The sequence below is a fragment of the Wasmannia auropunctata genome, unplaced genomic scaffold, assembly GCF_000956235.1.
Source record: "Wasmannia auropunctata unplaced genomic scaffold, wasmannia.A_1.0 LD334579.1, whole genome shotgun sequence".
In the NCBI taxonomy this organism is placed as follows: domain Eukaryota; kingdom Metazoa; phylum Arthropoda; class Insecta; order Hymenoptera; family Formicidae; genus Wasmannia; species Wasmannia auropunctata.
In genome coordinates, this window is record NW_012028311.1 from 692861 (window position 1) to 714764 (window position 21904).

Consider the following 21904-nt stretch of genomic DNA (forward strand, 5'->3'; position numbering starts at 1 on the left):
GCGGCCGTTTCTAAGCCGCGGAATGCCCGCCCGTCGATTCGAGAATAGACAAGAGCGGTCAGTCCGCGCTGAGAGAGGGCACGTTCTATCAAACGGGGCGGCTTGCAAAAATAGGAAATACGGCTCCGTGCATTTGCCCGTGAAATCTATACAATGGCAATCGTAAAACGCCGACAAAAGTTCTGTACCGCATACTGCAATACTGGAATTCTAGTTATTCCGCTAGAATACGGAAGCCTTCCTCTTCGCGTGGCTGTACCAAGTCGACCCCGGCCTTTATTCGCGATCTTTAATTGTTGTATCGTGGAAGATGTTGAAGGAATATAACGGACCGTGAAAAGGAACGCGTCTGACCACGAACGGTTGATAACGTTCGTAGTAAAATTCGAGTGTTTTCGAGATTTATCAAGAATTCTCTCGCCAGCGTATCTAATTTCTGAAAGCAATAGCATAGAACGTTGAACGGTTGAAATCAGTGAAAAATAAACTCACTGCTCAAATCTTGTTATTTGTACATCGCCGTGTATTTAACAGCTCGGTTAAAATAACTTAATTGTTCTCTTTCTCTCGATGACAGAGTATTTTTCTCTCGATCGCAATCGTCGCAAAAACAGGTCGTTCGCTCTTAGCTTTGGTGGTAGACCAGCGCCTACGACAATCTTGGTCGCGCGATATTTCGTAAATACAGGTATATATCGCCGCGGATTTAATGCGCCGACGACTTGTTTATTCGAGCAACAAATCGCCGGGGCGATGATAAACGTGGGCAAGTCGCGTGTCGGGCTGCGCATATTACCGCGCCCCGCTAATAATAGTCGCGTGTAATAATATCGGCGATAAAATCGGCGCCGAATAGCGGCCCGCGCCAAGTTCGCGCCAAGAGAGTCGCACTATTTTATATATAAGTATATATAATTATTATATATGTATATATATATATATATGTATATATATATATATAAATGTGTAACGGCTAGTGGCTTTCACCTCTGTGGCGTGTGGGTGTCGCGAGTTGAAAATTAGCGTTCCTTTCGAATCTTGCGTCTCGAAATCGCTTTGCGGGATCCGCCAAGGACTCTCAATTAGCGTGGCTCTTTAACGAGCGGCTAATCCTTTCACCGCGTGACAGACCGAGACTTTGGAGCATTCACTCGCACCTTTTTTTTGTCGCTTATCGTCACACTTCTCGGTCAATTAGTAGCCTTTTACGTGTCGCAAGACGAGAACTTGGTTGGCCAACGGCGACGGCAGCCGAGATGAGGCGGCAGAAGCTAATCTTAAATAACGCTCTTTCTTTCTCTCTGAATCTAATTGTCCGAGCAATATATATGCTACGCAATTAACGTATGTCTACGGAACGTTATTGGCGTCAATATTTCGTTGTGAACATAGTGAGTAATGTCGCGCGTTTCACATATATTATAGTTGCGCAGTATAGAAACTGAAGTAAAGACGAACGGAAACTGACGAATGAAATTGTTTTTAAGGATGTTAGTATTTTTATCATATTTGATTTTGTTCAATCTGCCTGATAGTTTTCATTCTTTTCGTATTTCTCGACTACAGTCGTATCATACGGATTCCCCCACTTTGCCTTTGGTATCTTACGGATCTACATACGTTAGCACTGCTTGTACTATCTGACTGAAAATCAAGTCGGGCTGCACGGTGGCCTGGATGGAGGAACGGCGCGCGCGCTCCGAAATTTCGACATCCGCGCTCGTTTGTTCCGGACGAGACACATGTGGAACAATGAAGAAAATCGCGAAGCGCGCGCGCGCGACATATGTCTACATTACACATAAAAGCGAATGGCGTTCCCGTAGGGAAGTGCTGTCTAAGTAATTGCGACACGTTTTAGTGCTTGTCGCAGTTTCACGTTTGCTCGCTTTCGCTAACAGTAGCAACAGCAGCATGAGCAGTAATACCGCCGAGCGGAGAAGGTAATAATCGTTTGCCGCGTAGAGCGATGTTACATCACACGGCCGAGTCCTCTGCGACGACGACAGTCCGACGATCACGTCGGCGATCTTTGCAGTCGACGAAGCTCGCCCCGAATATAAAAGTTGAATCACGTGCAACGTCAGCTCGGTTCCGCGTCCGGCGACAGCGAGGCACATTCCACGCAATGACAGAAATAAATATTAGTTCCTCTAGATATTGCGCGATTAAAAAACGGAAAACGATTGCATAGCCGAGACGCGCGTCATCGCGTCAACGTCTGTCAACTCATGCGATTTCCTCTATAAATCCCGCGTGTTGCTCACTTCGTCGTGCGACGAGCGATTAATAACGCAGTCGAGAAAATATATTGCTACATATCGCTATTTCAAGAATATTGTTTGCTCGTTCGACTCATGTAATAACGATTCTTCGGCGTCCGCGCGGCATTCACGTCCCGGGCACCCGAGAGTCACAAAGGCAAGCCTGGATTCACAGGGTGGCACTCGGACGTCCCATTAAGAGCTCGATGAATCGATTTCATCGAACGCGTCGCCGTGCCTAATGAATAGACAGCGATATATACGTATATGTATATCGATTCCTCTCAGCTGAGCTCTCTCCGTCGCGAGATGTAGTTCCTGGTAAGAGTTCGCCGCGAGGCCAACGAGCGGTTCATTGATGAATCTCGCGAGCCGCCGGGGTCGATCGCCTCTCTTCCATGGAAAATCCGATGAAAAGCGGCGGATGTCCGATTCGCCTTAATCAGACAATTTGCGTTTATTTGTTAATGGGAGAGAACTGACGGCGGCAGATTCGCCGAATTAATTCCTGTGTAAATTGTCGATTATCGTATTTTCTGCGTAACGCGAGCCAGTCAATTAGACGAGGGGAATTAATTATTTGTAATTTGATGAATATATGTATACGCCGGGTGTGGCGGATGGATCCAATACTTTTGATAATTCAACGAAATTGCATTCGTAAGACGCTGCAGGATGTTCTCATTCGCATTTATTAGGCAATTAAGACGCGAATTAATGCGTATACTTCTCGCATCGCGAACACAATGGCCAACGAGTTTGCCGAAGCGAGCAAGCCGTATTCCGCTTTATTACCATAACGCGCAGATAAAACGTGCGTGTCGTCGCGATATATGTTATCAACCGGCGTATTTATCAATTATTACCACACACACACACACACACACACACACACACGCGTGCGCGTTTACGCATGAGGCGGACACGGCGCAAATAACTTCCTAACATAAAGTCTATTCATTCAACTGTTCATTAGGGTAATTAAAACAGAGTAATGAAGAACGAGATATAACTTCCTATATATTTTATTATTTATGAAAATACATTTCCTTCTTCACTTCATTTCCTTTTTTGTTTTGGGATTTTATCGCGACAGCGAACATTGTGTAAACAACAATGCTATTTTCTCCGTTATACAATCCAATTTACGGAGAAAATCGCTTATTTGTAACAAATTGCATTGAATGCACGGAGGAAACCGCGACACGGGATTTTCGGGAGGAGGAAATTGGCGCGTGAAAAGAAGGCAGTGAAAAGAACCGCCCGCGGGGCCCAATGCTTTTTAGCCGACGGATTTATGAGGATACGTCTCTCGCGTTCATTGAAACTTCCGGTAGCCGAGAAAAGGGGAAGGCGGGCGCGCGTGCGAAACTCTTGCGTGCGCGTATGCGTGCCCCGGCATATTAGGCACGCAATCAAGTTCGAACAAACGAGGGAGAGAAAGAGAGAGAAAGAGTGAGAGGAGAGGCTCGTTCGGGGAAAGGATTGGTTTATGCGTAACGAAAGTACACCGGAGACGCGGATATTGATCGTTCGCGCAGGAACTCCGGCCGGCGCGGCGCGCGTATTATCTTAACGACTGCACTTTACCTCGGCGCGAGAAACGAAGGAGGAATTGTCGTAATCGGGGAAGGTGCCGTGTTCTCTAATCGCGGTTGCGCGCTCCAATCCGCGGTTGGTTATCGGTCAATTGCAGTTTCCGTCTCGTTCCGAAAGTGGCGAACGCCGACCGTGCCGCGGTATATATCTCCGGTGAAAAGCGGGTAAAGCGACCAGGTCGTCCGCCGTATTTTCGTATAGGCCTAACCATTGCCTCTAATTGCCGTTTGCTCACGTACGCGTTGCCGGCCTCACGAAGTGTCACACATTGTTAAGCGGATCGGCGCGCACGCGGCGGTGGGCTAATTACGGATCGCAGGCGCTCATTGACACGCCTAACGAGCGCGACATGCGCGAGCCTAACTATATACAACAACGCGATTCCCCTTTCTCCTCTGCCCCTCCTAGCCCCTTTCCCCTGCGTGCTGCGTTGATTAAACATCTCGCGCCCGACTTTTCACGCGCGCGATGTCGCATTGTGCGCTGAAAAAGAAACACGTTTGAAAGACGGAAGACGCACCGTTATCCCGCGGTTGATTTCTTACGTTTTGCGGGGACAATGTACTCCTCGTTGAATATAATGACGTGGAGATTTGCCCCGTTAACTCCCCGTGAAATCTCCTCACCTTCGCCTCTACACGCCACAGAGACACGGACGTGTTAGATATAGGCCCGCGATTGCGTAAAATGTATCTAAAGTAATTTCTATACGGAAAGGCACGTACGTCTTAATCACGTGGCGGCACAGTTAAACTCTCGCACGGACGCCGCGTCGCGGCCGGTCGTGAGAATTGTCGCGACCTCCGTGTGTGGTTCTTTTTGGTACAGCCAAGACGCGCAAGATGAATAACCGCCGGCTTCGATTTAATGACGCGCGTCCTTCCTACAAATCGTTTTTGCGCGGGTCGCGGCACTTAAGCGCCAACATCCCGGGACACGAAGTGCCCGCTGCGAGGCGCAGGAACGAACACCTGTTACAATTCGCAAGGGTGCACATTCGATCGATATTTACATCAGGCACGCCGCGCCGACCTCGCCAGTAGTTGTGCAAGATCGCGTAAGAACGGTAAAATAGATGGTGTGTTGCAGGAAGCGTGTCTAAAAAAAAAAAAAGATGATTGATTTGATCCAGTCACGCTTTATTTTCGTCCGGTCCGGTCTCGCTCGAAGGTAATCAAGCGAGAGCAGGTATTATTTCCGAATTGTATATCTTATTACCGAGACTTTCTTTGCGCATCTTGGAAGCTGTGCTTGATCGACGGTTGTTGTTAGGAAAACCTTGAGCTCAAGGCTATTAAAGAAAAGGTATTTATTACTGTTCTACGGTAAGCCCTCTAAGAACATGTTTGCAAAATAAAGAGAAATTAAAAGAAAATAATGCATACACAAAGTAAAAAGAAAATAATATGCAAAAGACACGGGGTTTCGAACGACGGTGGGTTCGCGAGCACCTTGCGTTGAAATACGCGAGGGATCTGCGTCGCGCATCTTGCGTCGTTAATTAAGGAGAGTGAATCTGAGGGAGAAGCGGCGCGGGGAGAGGCTCCATCTGCCTTATTCGCGATGAGAGAAAAAAATTTTTTGAGGCAGCGCTCGCATCGGGTCTATATAAGATAGGAAAAAGAGCGAATCGACGACTCACGCGCGCTCGCGCGCGTCACGATTAATTACCACGATTACGTGACGAGTGCACTCCCCGTCGGAATCGTCGTCGTTTATTGAGCGCGTTAAATTAAGTGGCGCGAGATTGCCGTCTGAGCGTGTAATGCTGACGCGCCCCAAGAGCGACGTGTGTCCCCTCGAAAAATGCATACCGATGCGCGAGGTGCCGCGTATACATATATATAGGCAGCTGCTGCGGGGCACGGTTGCACGTATCGCGGGGGCCCGTCGTTACCCGGGAACACGCCCGTTTGTCGAAGGCCAGGGCCCTTCGAACGCGCGCCTCGCTGTGTCGGAATTTCTACGTGCATCACTCTCCGCGCAAACTAAACAGGATTGGATTCGAATCGCTGTTCGAATAACGACTGATTTACGTTCGCACGTCTATACGTAACACGTTCTCGCTAACGTAACGTAACGAGATGAATAATTGAAGATCGACAATTGAAGAGTTACGGTTGAATCTTGATACGCGCAGCGTGTAGGTATATACGTCGAAATTCGTCGGAGCGATGACTTATCGGGCATCGGAGCGTCTCGCGTTCGTAAAAGGATGTGGATGGAACAAAGGCACTCGGCACGCTCGAGGATTCAGTTTGTGTGTTACGTTTCGTTAAACCGAGTTACGAGTCGAACGTGACCGGGCTTCATCATGAGCCCGCTCGACGAATAATGTGATTCAAAAGGCGGCTCCGTGACGTCGCGAGGTTGCAGGTCGGTTTTCTTTGTGCCACTGTCGCTTTGTCTCTGTTTCGAAATTTCGACTTCGGACGAGGTTATCGCTTTGAAAAAGCGAAAACCGTATCCTAATTTCTCAACTTTTGCGCGTTTTTTCGTCGTTCTAATTTTGTGCGCTCATTCTTATTCCCACTTATACTAAAACCTTTATGTAGTTTTCGAAGGCGGAATGCATAATTAAGATTCGTATCTGAGTAACTTTACATAAAATATCCGTTTGTCCACTCTGATTAATGTGTGCGCCGTCGATTTGCTAATATTAGCGATAGCAAGTTATCTAGCAAGTTCTCGTTACGCCGTTACGAGATCTCGCCGTCCGGCTTCCGGATAATTGGCACGGCTGTGATAATCTGGAAACCGGAAAATCAGAGCCATTCGCGGCCCCGTCCGCGTTCTCCTTTCGGTGCGTGCACGCGCGCGCGTTGCGTAGGAATCAATCCGGAGATCACGCTTCGAGTTCAGGAAGTCGCTCTAATAAGGAACAAAGACATTTCCATAATTAACCATTACGGCGCGGAGTTTGCAGCCGAGGTTTCTCGAGCGTGCGTCGCCGGTTTCTCGACGTGATGATTGAATGTGGGCGAGCCGATCGATTACCACGAAAATTGTCCTCGATCGCATCTCATGCATGCAGTGCGCCCTGTCCGTCTTCTGTCCCTCCGCCTTCGACTCCGACGAGCCTCCGTCATGCGCAAAAATTCTGCAAGATTAATTTAAATTTATCGACTTTCGCGTTGGTCGAGAAGAAGATGCGGGGAGAAAAGGCTGAGCGTGAATTGCAATTTCTTGCGCTCGACTCAACAAAAAAAATGACGGTGTCATCGATCACCGCAAATACTGCACCACCCGCGATAAGGATAATGACCTTACTTGAATTTAGCGTTGAGTCTTTAATCTTCACATTAATCGCGTCGTGATTCTCGATGATGCTCGTTCAACGCGTCGTTGCCCTCCTTAATGTGGCGGTTTGTTGCAAAAAATTATGTTAACGTCATTTACGTGCCTGAGCTTTCGATAATCATCATCTCGCTTGTCGATTAGCGCGAGACATGTAAGAACATGTAAAAACAAAAGTGGCCTTTTTACTTAAAATCAGCGGACCGACGCTGGTTGCGGATCGGGTCTTATCGTATAATAATACTTATTATATTTATTATACGTTTATCTTGTAGCGTATTAATGGTATTTCCAGTTCTGCAAGCGACGACGTCCTATTAATACTAATTGCACAGTATTAACAATACGGCAAGAAACGAAAGTTGAATAGACCTACATTTACCCTCGCGTCTCATTCTCACCCTAATCGAGTTAACTTTTTCGCTACTCTTTTTTTTTGTACGATCAGTAGGGCCGACAATTTTCGTCACTCCTATGAGCGTAATTGTGATCCGCACTCTTTCATTAGGTCCCTTCGCAAGCTGCATGGCAAACATCTGCGCGCAAACGTTCAAGCGAGAGCAGATGAATCGCCGTCGCGGGCCGTTCCCCGTACGTTCGAATTGCTTTACGAGGAGCAATTCGAACCGTCGGTACCATTATAAGTGTTTAATGTAACAACGGCTCCCTCTCGCGCGTATAATCGAGAGGAGCAAACGACGTGGCAAAATGTTGTTGTGACCAGGTGATTCACCAATGATGTAGTACGCGTTCTCCTTAATAAACCGATAATGGCAACATCCTTTAGGAGTCGCGACCCGGCACTGAAGACATAATTCCCGAGCAACTTAGGTGGTCGTAAACCAGCCGCGGAGCGTTGACAATGGACCGGCAACGAGCTTCCTCTCGTCTCTCGCTCTTCCCCGACGACTCGGGCGGCCGCGTCTATCGCGGGCCTCTTCTATTCCGTCGGTCTCGTGCTGTCCGCAGCCCCTTCGGCGTTGTTTCGATTGTTTTCCGTAGAAAGAGTCTCGGCGGGAGATGCGCCGAGGGTAGCGGAGAGAGGATGAAACGATGTGTCACGTGGGCACGAGAGTTCGCACCTAGGCCGCGCGACGACCTTTCTTATCGCGGAATCGTTTACGACGTCCGAGGCATTATGCCGCGCGCGAGACGCCTACGCGGACTCATGTTATTGTAATGTGGACGTGAACGTTGCCTCTCTTCCATCTGATCGTCGAAAAAAAAAAAAAGAAAAGAATGCCGCGCGCGCGTTACGTATACGCGCGCCGCATTTTCCTTTCTCTCCGCCTCGCCCGGTTCTGACGATTAATCATCCACCGGCGCGCGGCGCCGCGGCAAAAATCTCGTATCGACCGGCGCGTTCGACGCGGAAGTTATTATTTTTCAGAAACTCCATTCGCGCGAGGCGGCGGCGTGTATCGGACGGTCTTTCGATAATTAGGACTCGGATTAAAATTCCACCGAGATGCGAGATCTCGGCTCTCGAGGCCACGCCGGGCTAAAATTAAACCGCTGCAAGTCGCGAACTAAGAACGATATCGCATGAGCGTATGTCTCTACTTATAAAGGAGAATACACCTATAATTATAAGCCCGCGTGCAATTTACTGCTATATTTGTATGGTGGCGCCGAAATTCCTGAGATGTTGTCCCATGTAGAAAAAGTGTTTCGGACCGGGTGCGTTGCGTGCTTCTGATAATTGACCGAGACCACGAAAGCTATACCCGGGGTATCGCTTTGTCCGCGTTAACGGCCAGAGGGAGACAGAGAATATGCCGGAGTGCAGTCGCGTCATGCGAGACCGTCCTCCTCTGAAAGGAAGCTTTACTTTCTCCATATTATCTCGCGGCCAGGAAATTGGCATTGTCGCGCGGAGATCACCGCGAGATAAAACCTGCTCGCTTCTTTTTTCCTGTCGCTCGCGTTTCACGGGCTACGCCTTGGTCTGTCTTTAAGCTGAAATTACATGCGCATGATATATATATATATATATATAAACGTACACACGGTTAAAACAGTCACGATCTACTCCGCGTAAGCAATCTTATTTTAATAACGGCCTTTCTCTCGTCAATGACAGTCGAATCATCCCCACCTGCCTTTTGATGTTTCAGCCGCAGAATTTGGTACTTACTGGAGAATTCCCGGACTGCGACGTCAAGCTGTGCGACTTCGGCATATCGCGGTACATCAGTCACGGAGCGGACATACGGGAAATTTTGGGCACGCCCGACTATGTCGGTGAGTATACTTTAAACTCCTGTACCTATGCGACTCGCGCGTCTTCCGCGAAACGTCAGTTTCATTTCGTTCGACTTGAGTAAACGGACTCGGGATATGTCGTTCGTTACCGTGAAACGCGACCAAGATGGAAGGACCCTCACGCCTGCAGTGATAAATATCCGGGCGAGTTCACGCGAGAACCGCAATCGTATTCGACACCTGTGCGTTTCCCTAACACCTTGGACCCGTGCGTGTCACTGAGGCTAACAGTCCGCAGCCCTGATAAAGCGAGCCCGTTTTAACGCGGTGCCTTATACGGACGGTAAACGTGTGCGTGCCGGCGGTGGTTTCCGGTCTCGGCAGTCGCGATTGTGTGCGGCGGGGTCGCACCTTCCATGTTCGCGATCTGTTTTGATGCTAAGAAATAGCTCGTACGGTCCGTACTATGTAGTTCCATTAGGGAAACAGACGCACGATGCATAATTGAACAGAACAAGCTACTTCGCGGCTAATTGTAGGAGAGCCGCACGTGGTCGTTTCTGCGCACCCCGATTGGCCAGGAGCACCCTTTTACGATCCTCGCGATCTATTATTGTCGCGATTACATCGCACACTACCGCCTAACGGTCATGCCCTAAGTGGTGTTAGGTAATAGCGAGACACGATAATCTCCCGTGAGATGATCGGAAAAGTTTCGAGCCGTCCCGGTTACACCTTCGACGATTATAGAATCGCTTGAAATTGTCCTGAAAAAAAAAAAAAAAGAATCCGTTTCTTCACGAAGATTAACGGAAAGAGAATAACTTAAAAATGGCGTGCTACCGAACGAAAAAGAAGAGATCGACCTTAATTGAACCAAGACAGATCCCCGATCGTTATTTTATGAGATCATTCGCAGAAATTAGCGCGATAAAAAAAACCAGCGCGCGTGACTCTTCGCAGCGATCAAGCCGAATGAACTGACAACGCCGAGGGCGTTGGAAAAATATTATTTCTAGCGTGATTCGGTCGGAAACGAGCCGGTACAAAACGGCCGATCTGAAACGCGTGACTATTACGCGATGAACGAGCCAACCGCGATTCCGTATATCGTGGCGATTACCTAGTTCGCGCTCGGGGCCTAATACGTCCATGGTTACAATTATTATTATCCCGTTGAGGAACACGCGTGGCTCCATTAAGCATCGGCGCGTCGTAATAGCGGCCGCGACGACGTAATGGCAGAAAGGCCGAGGAAAAGAAGGGGCGTTATCTTCTTTTTTTTCCTCGAATTTAATTACCGGGACTCGAGACACACACATACACGCGCGCGCACGTCCTGACGAGCATTAGGGTTCGATGCTCCGCGGGATCTCACTACTATACGTTATAATAACGGCTCATCTGCTGTATGTGTCTCAGCGCCGGAGGTTCTGAATTACGAGCCGATCAGCCTGGCGACCGACATGTGGTCCGTTGGCGTGCTGCTCTACGTGCTGCTAACGGGATGCTCGCCGTTCGGCGGAGACACCAAGCAGGAGACGTTCTGCAACATCAGCCGATGCCGCCTGGACTTCCCGGACGATCTCTTCGAGGACGTCTCCGAGGAGGCGCGCGACCTCATGCGCAAGCTCATGGTCAAGGATCCGAAGTAAATTTCTAAATAATAAATTTCTTAGCTCTAAGCGTACTCTCTAAATTTTCTGGAGTGAATCTCACTCCAAAAGAGTGAAATCTCACTCCAAAAGAGCGAAAATACTGTCACTCGGCCACTTGAGTGGCAGTATTTTCACTCCTTAGAGTGAAATTTCACTCCAAAAAATTTAGAGAGTAGTGTAATTTTTGCATTGATGAATATTAACATATGTATAGTTATATTTTAAAAAATTAGAATTACGTAATTACGTAGCTTTCGCACATCGAAGTCACAGTAAACGAGAAAAGATAGATTCGAGGAATTTAATTCTCGGACGCGATTAGAACAGGCCGTGAAATATAATATACGCGCGTAGCGTCAACCGTGCGGCGACGCAGATCCACAGCGATATTCATTGATCGTCGTGGCGAGCCACTTCGTCGCCATTTATCTTCATATACTCCACTTGATTCGACGGAAAGATTTTCATTCGTCGTGCCGCCGCGATCGAGCCGTCGTCGCCGCCGCGAATTATCGTATACGCACCCACGTCGCCCGCGTCGTATATCGCGGCGGTCGATCGACGGTTTTGAGCTCTCGCGTTTTAAGACACCGGGGCACTCGTCTCGAGGCCCGGGTGCCGGCGTGTGCATTCCTGGACCGGTGAAAATAATTCCTTCGCGGAAGGCTGCGGCGATTTACCGAGAACGCCCGGCGCTTAATTACCTCGAAGCGAGGAAAGAAGATAGCACGCGAAACGCGCGCCCGCGTCGTGTCGATTGCATTGTTAGAGTTATGTCGGTATGTCGGCCGATTTCCTAGAACGAAAACAATCGCGTCACGTAGACGTATCGTCGCGCAAGCGACGGCGACATTCCGTGCTGTAACCGAGATGACGACATGTCGCGCGACGGTAACGATCTGCACCGCGCCGAGGATCGCCCTGGAGCGGATTCGGTATCAGTGGGTCAACGCCGCTCATTGATGCAGCATCCGACGTCTGATCGTGCCGCGTCTACCGCGGGAGAAAGCCACACGCTTGCGAGAAATCCGCGACGGAATCGCTTCGCGTTCCCGCGAGCTTGTCGTCTTTTAGACTCCCGTCCATCGCGGTGTCGTTTATTGTATGGATTCTAGGAGCGAGACATATCCCGTATAGCCTCGGGTTTAACTTTCATCGCGCCATTGGCTTCGGCTTTCATTCGAGATCGTGCGGGACGTAACATGAAAGTGAGTAAAAATCGCAAGCGTTTAAAAAATCCGACAGATGTGCGCGCAAATTAATACGTTTCGGATTAAATCGCATCAATTCCCGCGCGCGATGTTTTCCTCGAATCATGCGTATGTGGTTCACCTCTCTTTCCTCTTTTAATACTTCGCGGATTAGTGCACAATGGCGACACTGTGATTCCATCGAGATATGCATTTATTAGCGCGTTCCCCCGGGAGCAGAAACTGTCATCGGCCGATCATCGAGCCCGTCGTCAATCGCGAGTACGCGAGCGGTAGAAAAACGATCGGCGCCACGTCGGCTTCGCGAGCTGACTTTCTTCGAAGCGGGAAGAGTGGACGGTCGAGGAAGGCGAGTTTCGCTGAAAGAGAGAGAGAGAGAGAGAAAGACCTCGTAGGTTTCCTTATCATGCGGACAGCTGAGAGGAAGTCGCTATCCGGAATATATCCGCGTCCTTCCTCTCTGGCGAGCACAGGGGATCTTATCGCGCGGAACCCGCATGACTTATCGTCATATCCAACGACGTTGAATAGCGGTCTTCATAGCTGACCTGCAAATTACCGTATTTCGTCTCGAAGAGGCTGCGGGAGACTCATTGCTGAAAGAAATATTTCGCAGATGAATTCGCGTTCGTTTATACGTCACGTCATTCGCGTTAAAATTAATGTATCTTGTCATCACTCTCTTGCATTCTTTACTTATATATGTTCAAATCATGCAAACAGCCGTGAGATTAACTACAGTGCTGTTAATGATTAGTAAGCATGATCTGTAAATCTGCGATGATCAATACGTTAGAATGTTAGGTAATTATTGTCGACATTTAACTTGCCTCTATCAACTTGTGCGCGGCTTCGTGAAATTATTACGTCAGCCCGATATGGAAGGTTTCGACTAACATTTTGCCGTTGGTTTTTTTCGCGCGACTTGAATGCGATAATATAAATGCGAGAGTAACGTGGAGAAGTTAACTCTTTTATGCCAACACTTTTTATTCGGGTCCTTTTGATGATCCCGGAATTAAGAGGGGCCCGGCCCCTAAAGCACTTTAGTATCTCCTCTGCATGGGCCGGCATTCCACGGCGTTTACGTGTTACGCAATACGTTGCTCCGTTATTGAATATATCCTGGGCCGCTCCGTATGCCGGAAGTCGACCGATACGACGGCTAACGTAATGGTTTTCTGCGCAGGCCCCGCGCGCGATACGCGAATGGTATATACATACGCGCGGCACGAAATAGCTACGCGAAAACGTCCCCGGCGGGGACCGCCACGATGATGGCCACCGTCGATAAATGCTGCGGTCCCGCCTAGCGGAGGTCGTTTATGCGACGGGTCTCTTAACCCTTTGACTCTCTCGCTCCTCGAGTTAACGAGGACGACGTAGTCGTTCGCGGAACGAGCCTGTTGTTAGGATATATTTATTCAAGAGCACCGCGCGTATTGAAGTGATCAACATAATCATGTCACGTCTCATCTTTAATATTCGAATCGTTAGAAATATGACATCGAATTGAAAGCGTTATTAAAAAAAAAATCTTGAAATACTTAGGAATGTGCGAGAGTATTGAAAACAATTTTCTCCAAGCAAACGACTTTTGTCTGTTCGCAGCGAACGTCTGACGGTGACCGAGTGTCTTCAGCATCCCTGGTTCAACATGTTCGAGCAGCCGTTGGCGCCTTTGACGACGTGCCCCTCGTCGGACGACAGCCCCGCTGCTGTCCTCGAGTCATCGACAACGTCGCCGCAAGACGACGGCACCTCGTCGAAACTGTCCTCGCCGATCGTCAATCAAGGTCAGGTCTCGTCCACGCCGAAGAGCGACAGCGAGAAGCAGCAGCGATCGTCCACGACAGGTCTGTGCCACAGCGCGGAGATTTCCAAACCAGCGGCGGGCACTCGCGCCGTCTCCTCGCACACGGAGAACCTCTACGCGGCCTCGAGATCGTTGCCCAAGCCCATCAGATTCGGGCTGAGCCCGGACCGTAGGGACACCTTCAAGAGGAACATGGACTCGCTCGCGCGAAAGTTCTCCGGCAGCGTACTGCCGGAGATCGTCATCATCGAGCCGTCGTCGTCAAACGCCGGCGGCGGTATTCAGCAACGTCGCGCCACCGCCACCCACACGATGCCGGCCGGCGGCGAGGTGTTCAAGTGCACGCCCGTGTTCATCCTCGGCGAGGCCGAGCAGCAGTGCAGCGACAGCGGCAGCGACACCGTGTCCGAGATCTCGACCGACAGCTCGAGCGATCGCAGCAGCATCTACTCGGACGACTCCCTCGACTTTATTCTGTACGGCAAGAGTCAGGGTAGAGCGAGTTTCCCGTTCACCGCCGCCGACGCGGCCGCTGACAGGTGGGAACAGAGGCATCATCATCATCGCACCGCCAGAGTCTGGCCACGCGAGTGCAGCGGCGTTGTCAGCAAGGCGCTCAGCCGTTTCACGTCGGAGACCGCTATGACGAAAATCGCGAAAATCCCGATGATGACGACGCCGCCGACGGTGACGGCGTTGCGCGGCGGCAGTGGCAGCAAGGCCGGTCTCGAGGCGCTCCGCGAGCGAGGCGGTAACCTGGTGGTCATTAGGGAACCCGTACGTGCTGGCAGGTACACCAGGTACAGCGAGGTACAGTGCGAGTCGGTGCAGGCGCGGATTCGGCGGTTCCAGGTGCACGAGGCCTCGTAAGAACGCGCCGTCCAGCTGTGCGTCGGCAGGTGTTGAATTATATTCGGGCGCAGGTGGACGGACGTCTCTCTGACAGCCTCCTCCGAGCTGCTGCCGAGAGATCGGGAATATGAGAATTCGAGGCGATTGTACATATCGCGTAATATCATGTGTACAGTGACACGAAGAGAGGGAGGGAGGTTTTGAGCAACGAGGCGTGCCCGAGGGATGTGCGTATACGAAGGATAAGGTGGGACGAAGATAGGCGAAGTTCCTCGAGATTTGCGAAGGCTGTGACATTTTGAGAAGGTTCTTCGGAAGGTTCAGGATCGCGCGTCTTTTCTGTAAAAATATAGGACTATGAGCTTTGTGAAAGATATATTCGGATTCACGGTTCCTCTGATTGTTGCGGTAGAATGGCAAAACCGACAGCGACATCGACACGTCATGCGACAGTCGTATGTAAAAGAAGGGAATTACGTCTGAATTTATTTTTCGTAAGGCACATAATGCTGTGATAGCGTTAGGGGAAACGTGAAATGGTAGCATGAGGAATGCGATGTGTTCTTACTTTTTGAAACTCGATGCAACGGTAAAGGCGATCTTCGTGCCGTGAAGACGTTAACTCGATCAGAAAAAAAAAACTCTGTAACTCGATCGCGATGCATGTAATATTAAGCAGTATTTCGTAGCGAGAATATAAAAAAAAACACCAAGCCTGATCTCCAGAATCCTCGAACAGCCTCTCGAAGCTCCTGTCCCGACTTTCGCCGGACTTCTCGGGAATCCGGGGTCGATTTATAAAAAAAAAAAAAGCGTGCGCACGCGAATCGAGCAACGTGGCCGCCTGCGAAGCGTGTCGCGCGCGGAATCCTACGTGTACACAACGCCTTTCTACATACGCGTGCCTTCGCGAAGGTGCCGACGACGAAGAGACCGTAGCTTGTATCATATCAAAGCGAACAAATGGCTGTTGTAAATACTATGAGAGAGAGAGAGAGCATGTGAATGCGTATACGTTTGTATGCGTGCGTGCATGTACGCATTGACTCTTCGTGGAAGCGAGCGGCTTCGAAGAGAGGTGAGGTCTTGATGTACATATTCGAGTAATCAGGAGAAGGTGTACGAGGCGATAGAACGAGTGTCGCGAGTGTGTGCGTGGCATGTGTGAAAAGGTGCCTGTGGTTGTGGTTGCGACGCCGGTCACAGGGGTGGTCTCGCGCCGGGGGGGTGGCGACGACGGAGATCCGAGGGAAAGGTCGTGCGGAGTCATCGCGACACCCGACGCTGGATTCCGGCTGTGGGTGAAACGCGTTCCGCCATACATAACAAGGACAGTCGGTCCATCGAGAGAGTCGATGGCGAGTCTTCGACAATCCCGACGGATCCCGCCGTCACCGCCCGACCCAAGGCGTAAACAGGAGGAGAAGAACGCGTCCGAAATCGAGCGAAGATAGCGCTCCTTAGGCTGCCGTTATTGATAGACTGATCGACCGTCCTTTCTGAACTGAAGAAAACTCGAGCTGCATCGCGTGCGCATGCACCGAGACATGGCGCGTTGCACGTTTATCCGAAACGACGTTGTAATTCCGCGAGGTTTAACTTTTGAAGCACGATTTTTAGAAACGGACATTTCCGTGTATCAAATTGATAAAAATTAGTCTTATCAATACTGCATTCGTTTGCAAAAGCGTCGGACTTTGAGCGGCCGAATAAGTTGGCCACGGGAAAAGTAATGCCAGCAATCGCCAGCAACAATCTCGGTGCATCGCGCGCTCCGTTCCGTCGGAACAAATCGCCATATCAATCGGTTCAACGACCGACGACAATCCAAACATATTTCGGTGCCTTCCTTAAGGAAAATCGTAAAACGCGTGTGCGTTTAATACGTCGTCAGTGCCTACGTTTTACTTGTCCGGTACTTGCGCGGCAAGGTTTCTCGAGTCACGAGACTGTAATGCACAGGGAGAGAATATACGTCTGAAGAGTGCCTTAATTGCGCGCGGCTTCACGAGAATCGAAATTGAACGCCTAGACGAGCCGTCTAGGCGTCTCTAATTCTGGTTAGCTCGAAACACGGCCTCGGCGGAGGAGCTTTAACAATGCGGGGCCGAGCCCCTTCGGATGTCAGTGAACTCGTCGCACGAACCACCGAAAACTCTCGGCTCTCATCACACGCTACGGGACCATTTTTCTGTGGGTCGTATATATCACGTGTATATACGGTTTTTTCTCCCCCTATTATTAAATAATCGTGTTATTAAATATACTTTCTGCGAACCAGCATTCTTTCCTTCAGTTATTTAAAAAAATTGTTCGTTGTTCGCGTCGCGGAAGAAAGAAGGAGAGAGAGAGAGAAAAAAGACGATTGAAAAAAAAAGATGACCTCGTCTGCTCTCCGGCCTCTCGTGGACACGCAAATCATAATTGTACATACGCAAACTTATTTAACCACGGAATTCATCATCGCGCGCAAATTGAAACGCGCGAGTCGCTCGCTCGCTCGCTCGCTCGCTCGCGTAGCGTGGCGCGACGAATGCTAGTCATAAACACGTTCCGTCCTCTTTCTCACGCTCGCTCCCCCTTTTTTCGCGCCTCCAATTTTCGTTTATTTCGCCGCGGACACACGCTCGTTGGCGAGACGCTAACGAGCGACCTGTGTCTTCGCCGAGCGAGACGAGAAAGAAAGAAGAGCGAACGAGAGAGCGCTGCAAAAATGACGGACTTGGTTGGCGAGCCTCGGTTTCTACGAGCAGCATGAGAGACTCGTCCGACCGTGAATTTGTACATCCCTTTGCACAAATCCACGGGGACATATGCGAGAACGCGTGGATTTTCCAGTAAATATAACTGATGTTTTTTAACCGCGACGAAATTTTTAGCAACACTCCCCCCGAAATTTCTTTCCGTTATTGCTAGCAAAAGAGGATTGATGTTGTACGGTTTTTGGTGGTTCTCTTCGAAGTTAAAGAGCACACTTTTGATACGTTGACTATTTCGAGGACTTACGTACCGTTTAGACTAATATGGAAATGTCGAATTTTTGCCGAATTCTAATTCACCAGGAGAGGGTGAGAGCGTTACCCTTTCTTGGAGTATTTCGCGAAGCGAAAATCTCGTGATGCCTGAGTCTTCTCTTTGGCCACTGCTTCAATCGTCGCGCGCGGAAATCGAGTCGAGGGCGAAAACGCGGGGAACACTGTTGGCCTCGTGGACCGAGGCGACTGTTTGACCGATTATTCAGTCTCTCCGACTACGACGAGATCGATGCGAAATGTATTCTTCGTTTAACGCGAATACATCGGGACACGTCGAGTGACACGACGTACCGAACAACGCGCCACGCGGACAGGCTGCAGCGTACACAATTTACGCACAATTCTAACGCGTGCATTTCTTGAGACGCATGTGCGCGCGTATATGTGTACCGGGGAATGTGGTTCAAGATGCGTCTCCGAGAATCAAAGAACGGGATTAGACCTTGTAAAATATAATTTTGCTACGACGGGCGAGGGCGGCGCGATCCGGGGATGGGCCGACCTTAGCTTCTCTCACGGTGAATTCGCGGTTATTTATTTTCTTCTTTGTGATATGTCATTAGTCAGAATTAATCAGTTTTTCGCTTCATTTCTTCGCGTTAATTAAAATCCGTGGAAAGGAGCGTCGTCTCTTGCCTTCCGCACGACTCGAACGCGCCGCGCTGTGCCCGATATATTATCTATTATTATTATTATTGCTATTATATTCTATAGAATTATTATTATATTATATTATGCTATTATTATTACACATTAATAATTATAATTGCGAAGATTGCGATCGCGCATGTAGCTGCTAAAAACCTCCTGTAAATACTTCTGTCATTGTATTAATTTTAATAATACAGTACGAAATAAACGCAACAATACGTTCAAAACCACGTGTAAGTTTCTTTTTACTGTCCCCTCTTTTTTTTCCGACAATATTGATTTTTCAATAATGCTCACTTTGCATGTTGTATATTAATCTTTTCACGTGCAGCGATGCCGAACGGGTTGCCTAGTGAAAGGCTACTCTCTCTCACGCACACGTTACATTAGAGTTACACGAGAGGAAGCTTACACTCAAGAAGCATACGTTTATGCATTCCGTATCTATGTTTATTCTTCGATTCTTGTTTTATCAGTTATGCCACTTTTACTTACACGGCCATTGTGCCGCGCCACTTGGAGTTACTCGGGCTGAAGAATACGGGAAACGATCTCGCACGACAAGGATAAATTACGCGCTAAATTTGCATTCTGCCGTGAATAACGCGCGTAGCAAGACTTGCCGGGACGTTCTGAGCGTTACGTGCGTGGTCAACGCACCCCGGGGCAAGGAACAGGGAATCCGTTTCGCGCATTAATGCCGTCGGTGTTATTATAAATAATTCAACGCCTCCACACACTCGCGGGAGGACCGCAGTGTGGAATAGCGATGCGATCTGAGGTAGGGATACAGTCTCTAGTCTAGAAAATCTCCGTTTGCGTTAGATGCGATGCACGCGCGGTGTGTTTCGCCGGTCAAACGATTAAAATCAACGATACACACGGGGGTGAGGGAGAGGGTGGCCCTGGTTTCGCGTTTGCCTACCTTGATATGGTGAATGGAACACATTTTCCGAGAACGTCGTCGTTTATCCTATAAATAGGCGTACATTAGCAACGGCACAGCTGCCGCGATGATGATTCACCTTTAAGGAGTTTTCTGCGACACACGGAGATCTGGAAAATGTCTCTCGGCTTTCGGAGGGTCGTTGCGAGACGTGCGGTTTGCTTTGTGAAATCGAATCGAATCTCGATCGAACGAAACGTCGAATTGAACATAAAGATAAAAGTGCTTGAATAAGAGGCCACGTTCTAAAATTGACGCACCGTGACGCTTTCACACTCCGCGAAGCTCCTTCCCTCCTCGTCGCGAGGCTGTGTAATAATCGCTTTGTTTTACTTCGCGATATATCTGCCGAAATAATTCCAGTAATGATCACGGGATGAACGGAGAAGCCGCAGTTGTACATTAATGCGATTGTGTCACCGAGGGACTACGTAATCGGCCGATACAGCGAGATACTGCCATTTTAATAGATAATAACAGTGCGCTCGCTATATAATCGCGCGTTTTGCAATTGAATGAAACGTGATATAATCGCGCTCAAAACCGCGCGCGGCTTCACCTTGAGGTGCCCACGCGCCTGCATATTCAAGAAATTCAGAAATTAACCGCGGGTAGCAAATTAATCGCGTGTCTCGCCATCTCCGATTTTCCGTCATGGATGAAAACGAAATTACTGTAAATCTTGTATTACTCGCGTTCTCATTAAAATTGTTGCTAAAATTTTGTGAACGATATCCCGCCGGGACGATAACGTCTCTCTCTCTCTCTCTCTCTCTCGCACAATGCAAACTTCAAATATTTTTACGCGACAATGTAATCTGTTAAATTTGCGAGAAAGGTATCGTTAACCATTCGACACAGACGTTTTCTCGCAATGTTTTTAGAGTCGGTTCGACAATACGAGATCCAAGATACACAATTGAGATTTCTCACGCTTTCATTCGCGCCGTGTCGAATTTGGCAGGAAAACGAGAGACAACTGGAGACAACGACGACGACGACGACGACACCGGCGACGGCGGTGGCGGCGACGGCGGTGGAGGCTGCGTGTCTCTTTCCACTTTATCCGCCGTGACGACGGCCTTCGCGGACTCTCAGCCTCTCAATATGCCGATAATGGAAATTGCCGGGGGCGACGAGCGATTACTTGGCGATTCGTGGCGCCTAGAAATTGCTAAATCAACGCCAGCGTGCCGTTCGTAACACCTGGCGCGACCAAATAAAGCCGCGCCGCCGCCGCCGCTGTCGAATGATAATTCGTTAATTAGCGCACGGGTCAGGGTGCGAGTTGCACCGCGCGCGCCCGCGCTGCGCAACTACCGAGAGAAGAAAGGGAGAGAAATTAAAAGAGACAAAGACGGAGGGAGAAAGAGAGAGAGAGAGAGAGAAAGAGGAGGATATAACGTAAAATCACTCGAACTCTCGAAACGGGCGGCGTGAGAGCCTCTAATTACAAGGCAGACCGATTTTCATCCAAGCGAATTCAAAGCCGATTCGCATTCACCGCGTCATTAATGCAACGATTAAAGTTGTTCCTGACTTCTCCCGACGCGTCGCGCGAGCTTCGATAACTTTCGCTCTCTCGCAATCTGGGCGGTAGCGACGGACTCATAGGCTTGGCTTGTCCCGTTTTGTTCGTTAGTTCGTATTCCATTGTGATTCGCGCTCTTGCGGAAGTATCTCACGATCGAGAACGAGGAAGGACTCGAATCTCTCCGCGACGACGCGGAGGGCGAACTGCGACTCATCTCCTGGCCGATCGGTGACAGACGTTACCGAAAACCTCATCGTCTCTTTCGGTCGCCGATATCCTTTTAAGAGCGGTACTTGCAAATTCCGGGCAAAAGCTCGCGTTGGCACGAGCGTGTCGAGCGTCAAGTCGCGTCCCATGTACGGCGACCAAGCCGCGATTATTATAGACGTGAGAGTCGAGTCGTTCCTATTGTGTGTCCAATTCTAAGATCGTAAATCGTGCGGGGAAACTCTCGCTGCACGTGCATGCGACACACGTACAGCGCATTTACGCGCTTAGCGCAAACCCATCGTGCCGCTTTTCCTGTAATGGTTATACAGTCGACAATTTGCATTTCTCGCCGATCGCCGTGTTCCCTTCGCAAATAACGCCCGGGCCTTGGGATCCGCGCGAATTCGAATTCGTTCGCGGAGACTTTGCCGAACTTGGTATATGCCGTCTTAACAAAGATAAAATACGACGCCTCGTATAAGCCGTGGAAACTTCCCCCCCTGGCGAGGTTCCTTAATTCGCGCGGGTATTTCGACGAGGATGATTCAGATTATTTATAGTTGTCGCTCGTTGACCACCCGGAGCGAGTTGGTCCTGCACTTCGCCGGGCCTTTATCATATCGCCC

General features: G+C 49.5%; 1 protein-coding gene across 1 annotated transcript in view; it reads left to right on the forward strand.

Annotated features, from left to right (window-relative positions):
- LOC105458223 (serine/threonine-protein kinase 17B-like) overlaps positions 1-18816 on the forward strand; it is a 96288-nt gene extending 77472 nt beyond the window's left edge. Inside the window, exons 4-6 of the mRNA XM_011703368.1 lie at positions 9278-9404; positions 10788-11016; positions 13846-18816. Of these exons, the coding sequence (XP_011701670.1) occupies positions 9278-9404; positions 10788-11016; positions 13846-14920 (1431 nt within the window). The 3' untranslated portion in view covers positions 14921-18816. The remainder of the gene's footprint in view (positions 1-9277; positions 9405-10787; positions 11017-13845) is intronic.
- Positions 18817-21904: the final 3088 nt, after the last annotated feature.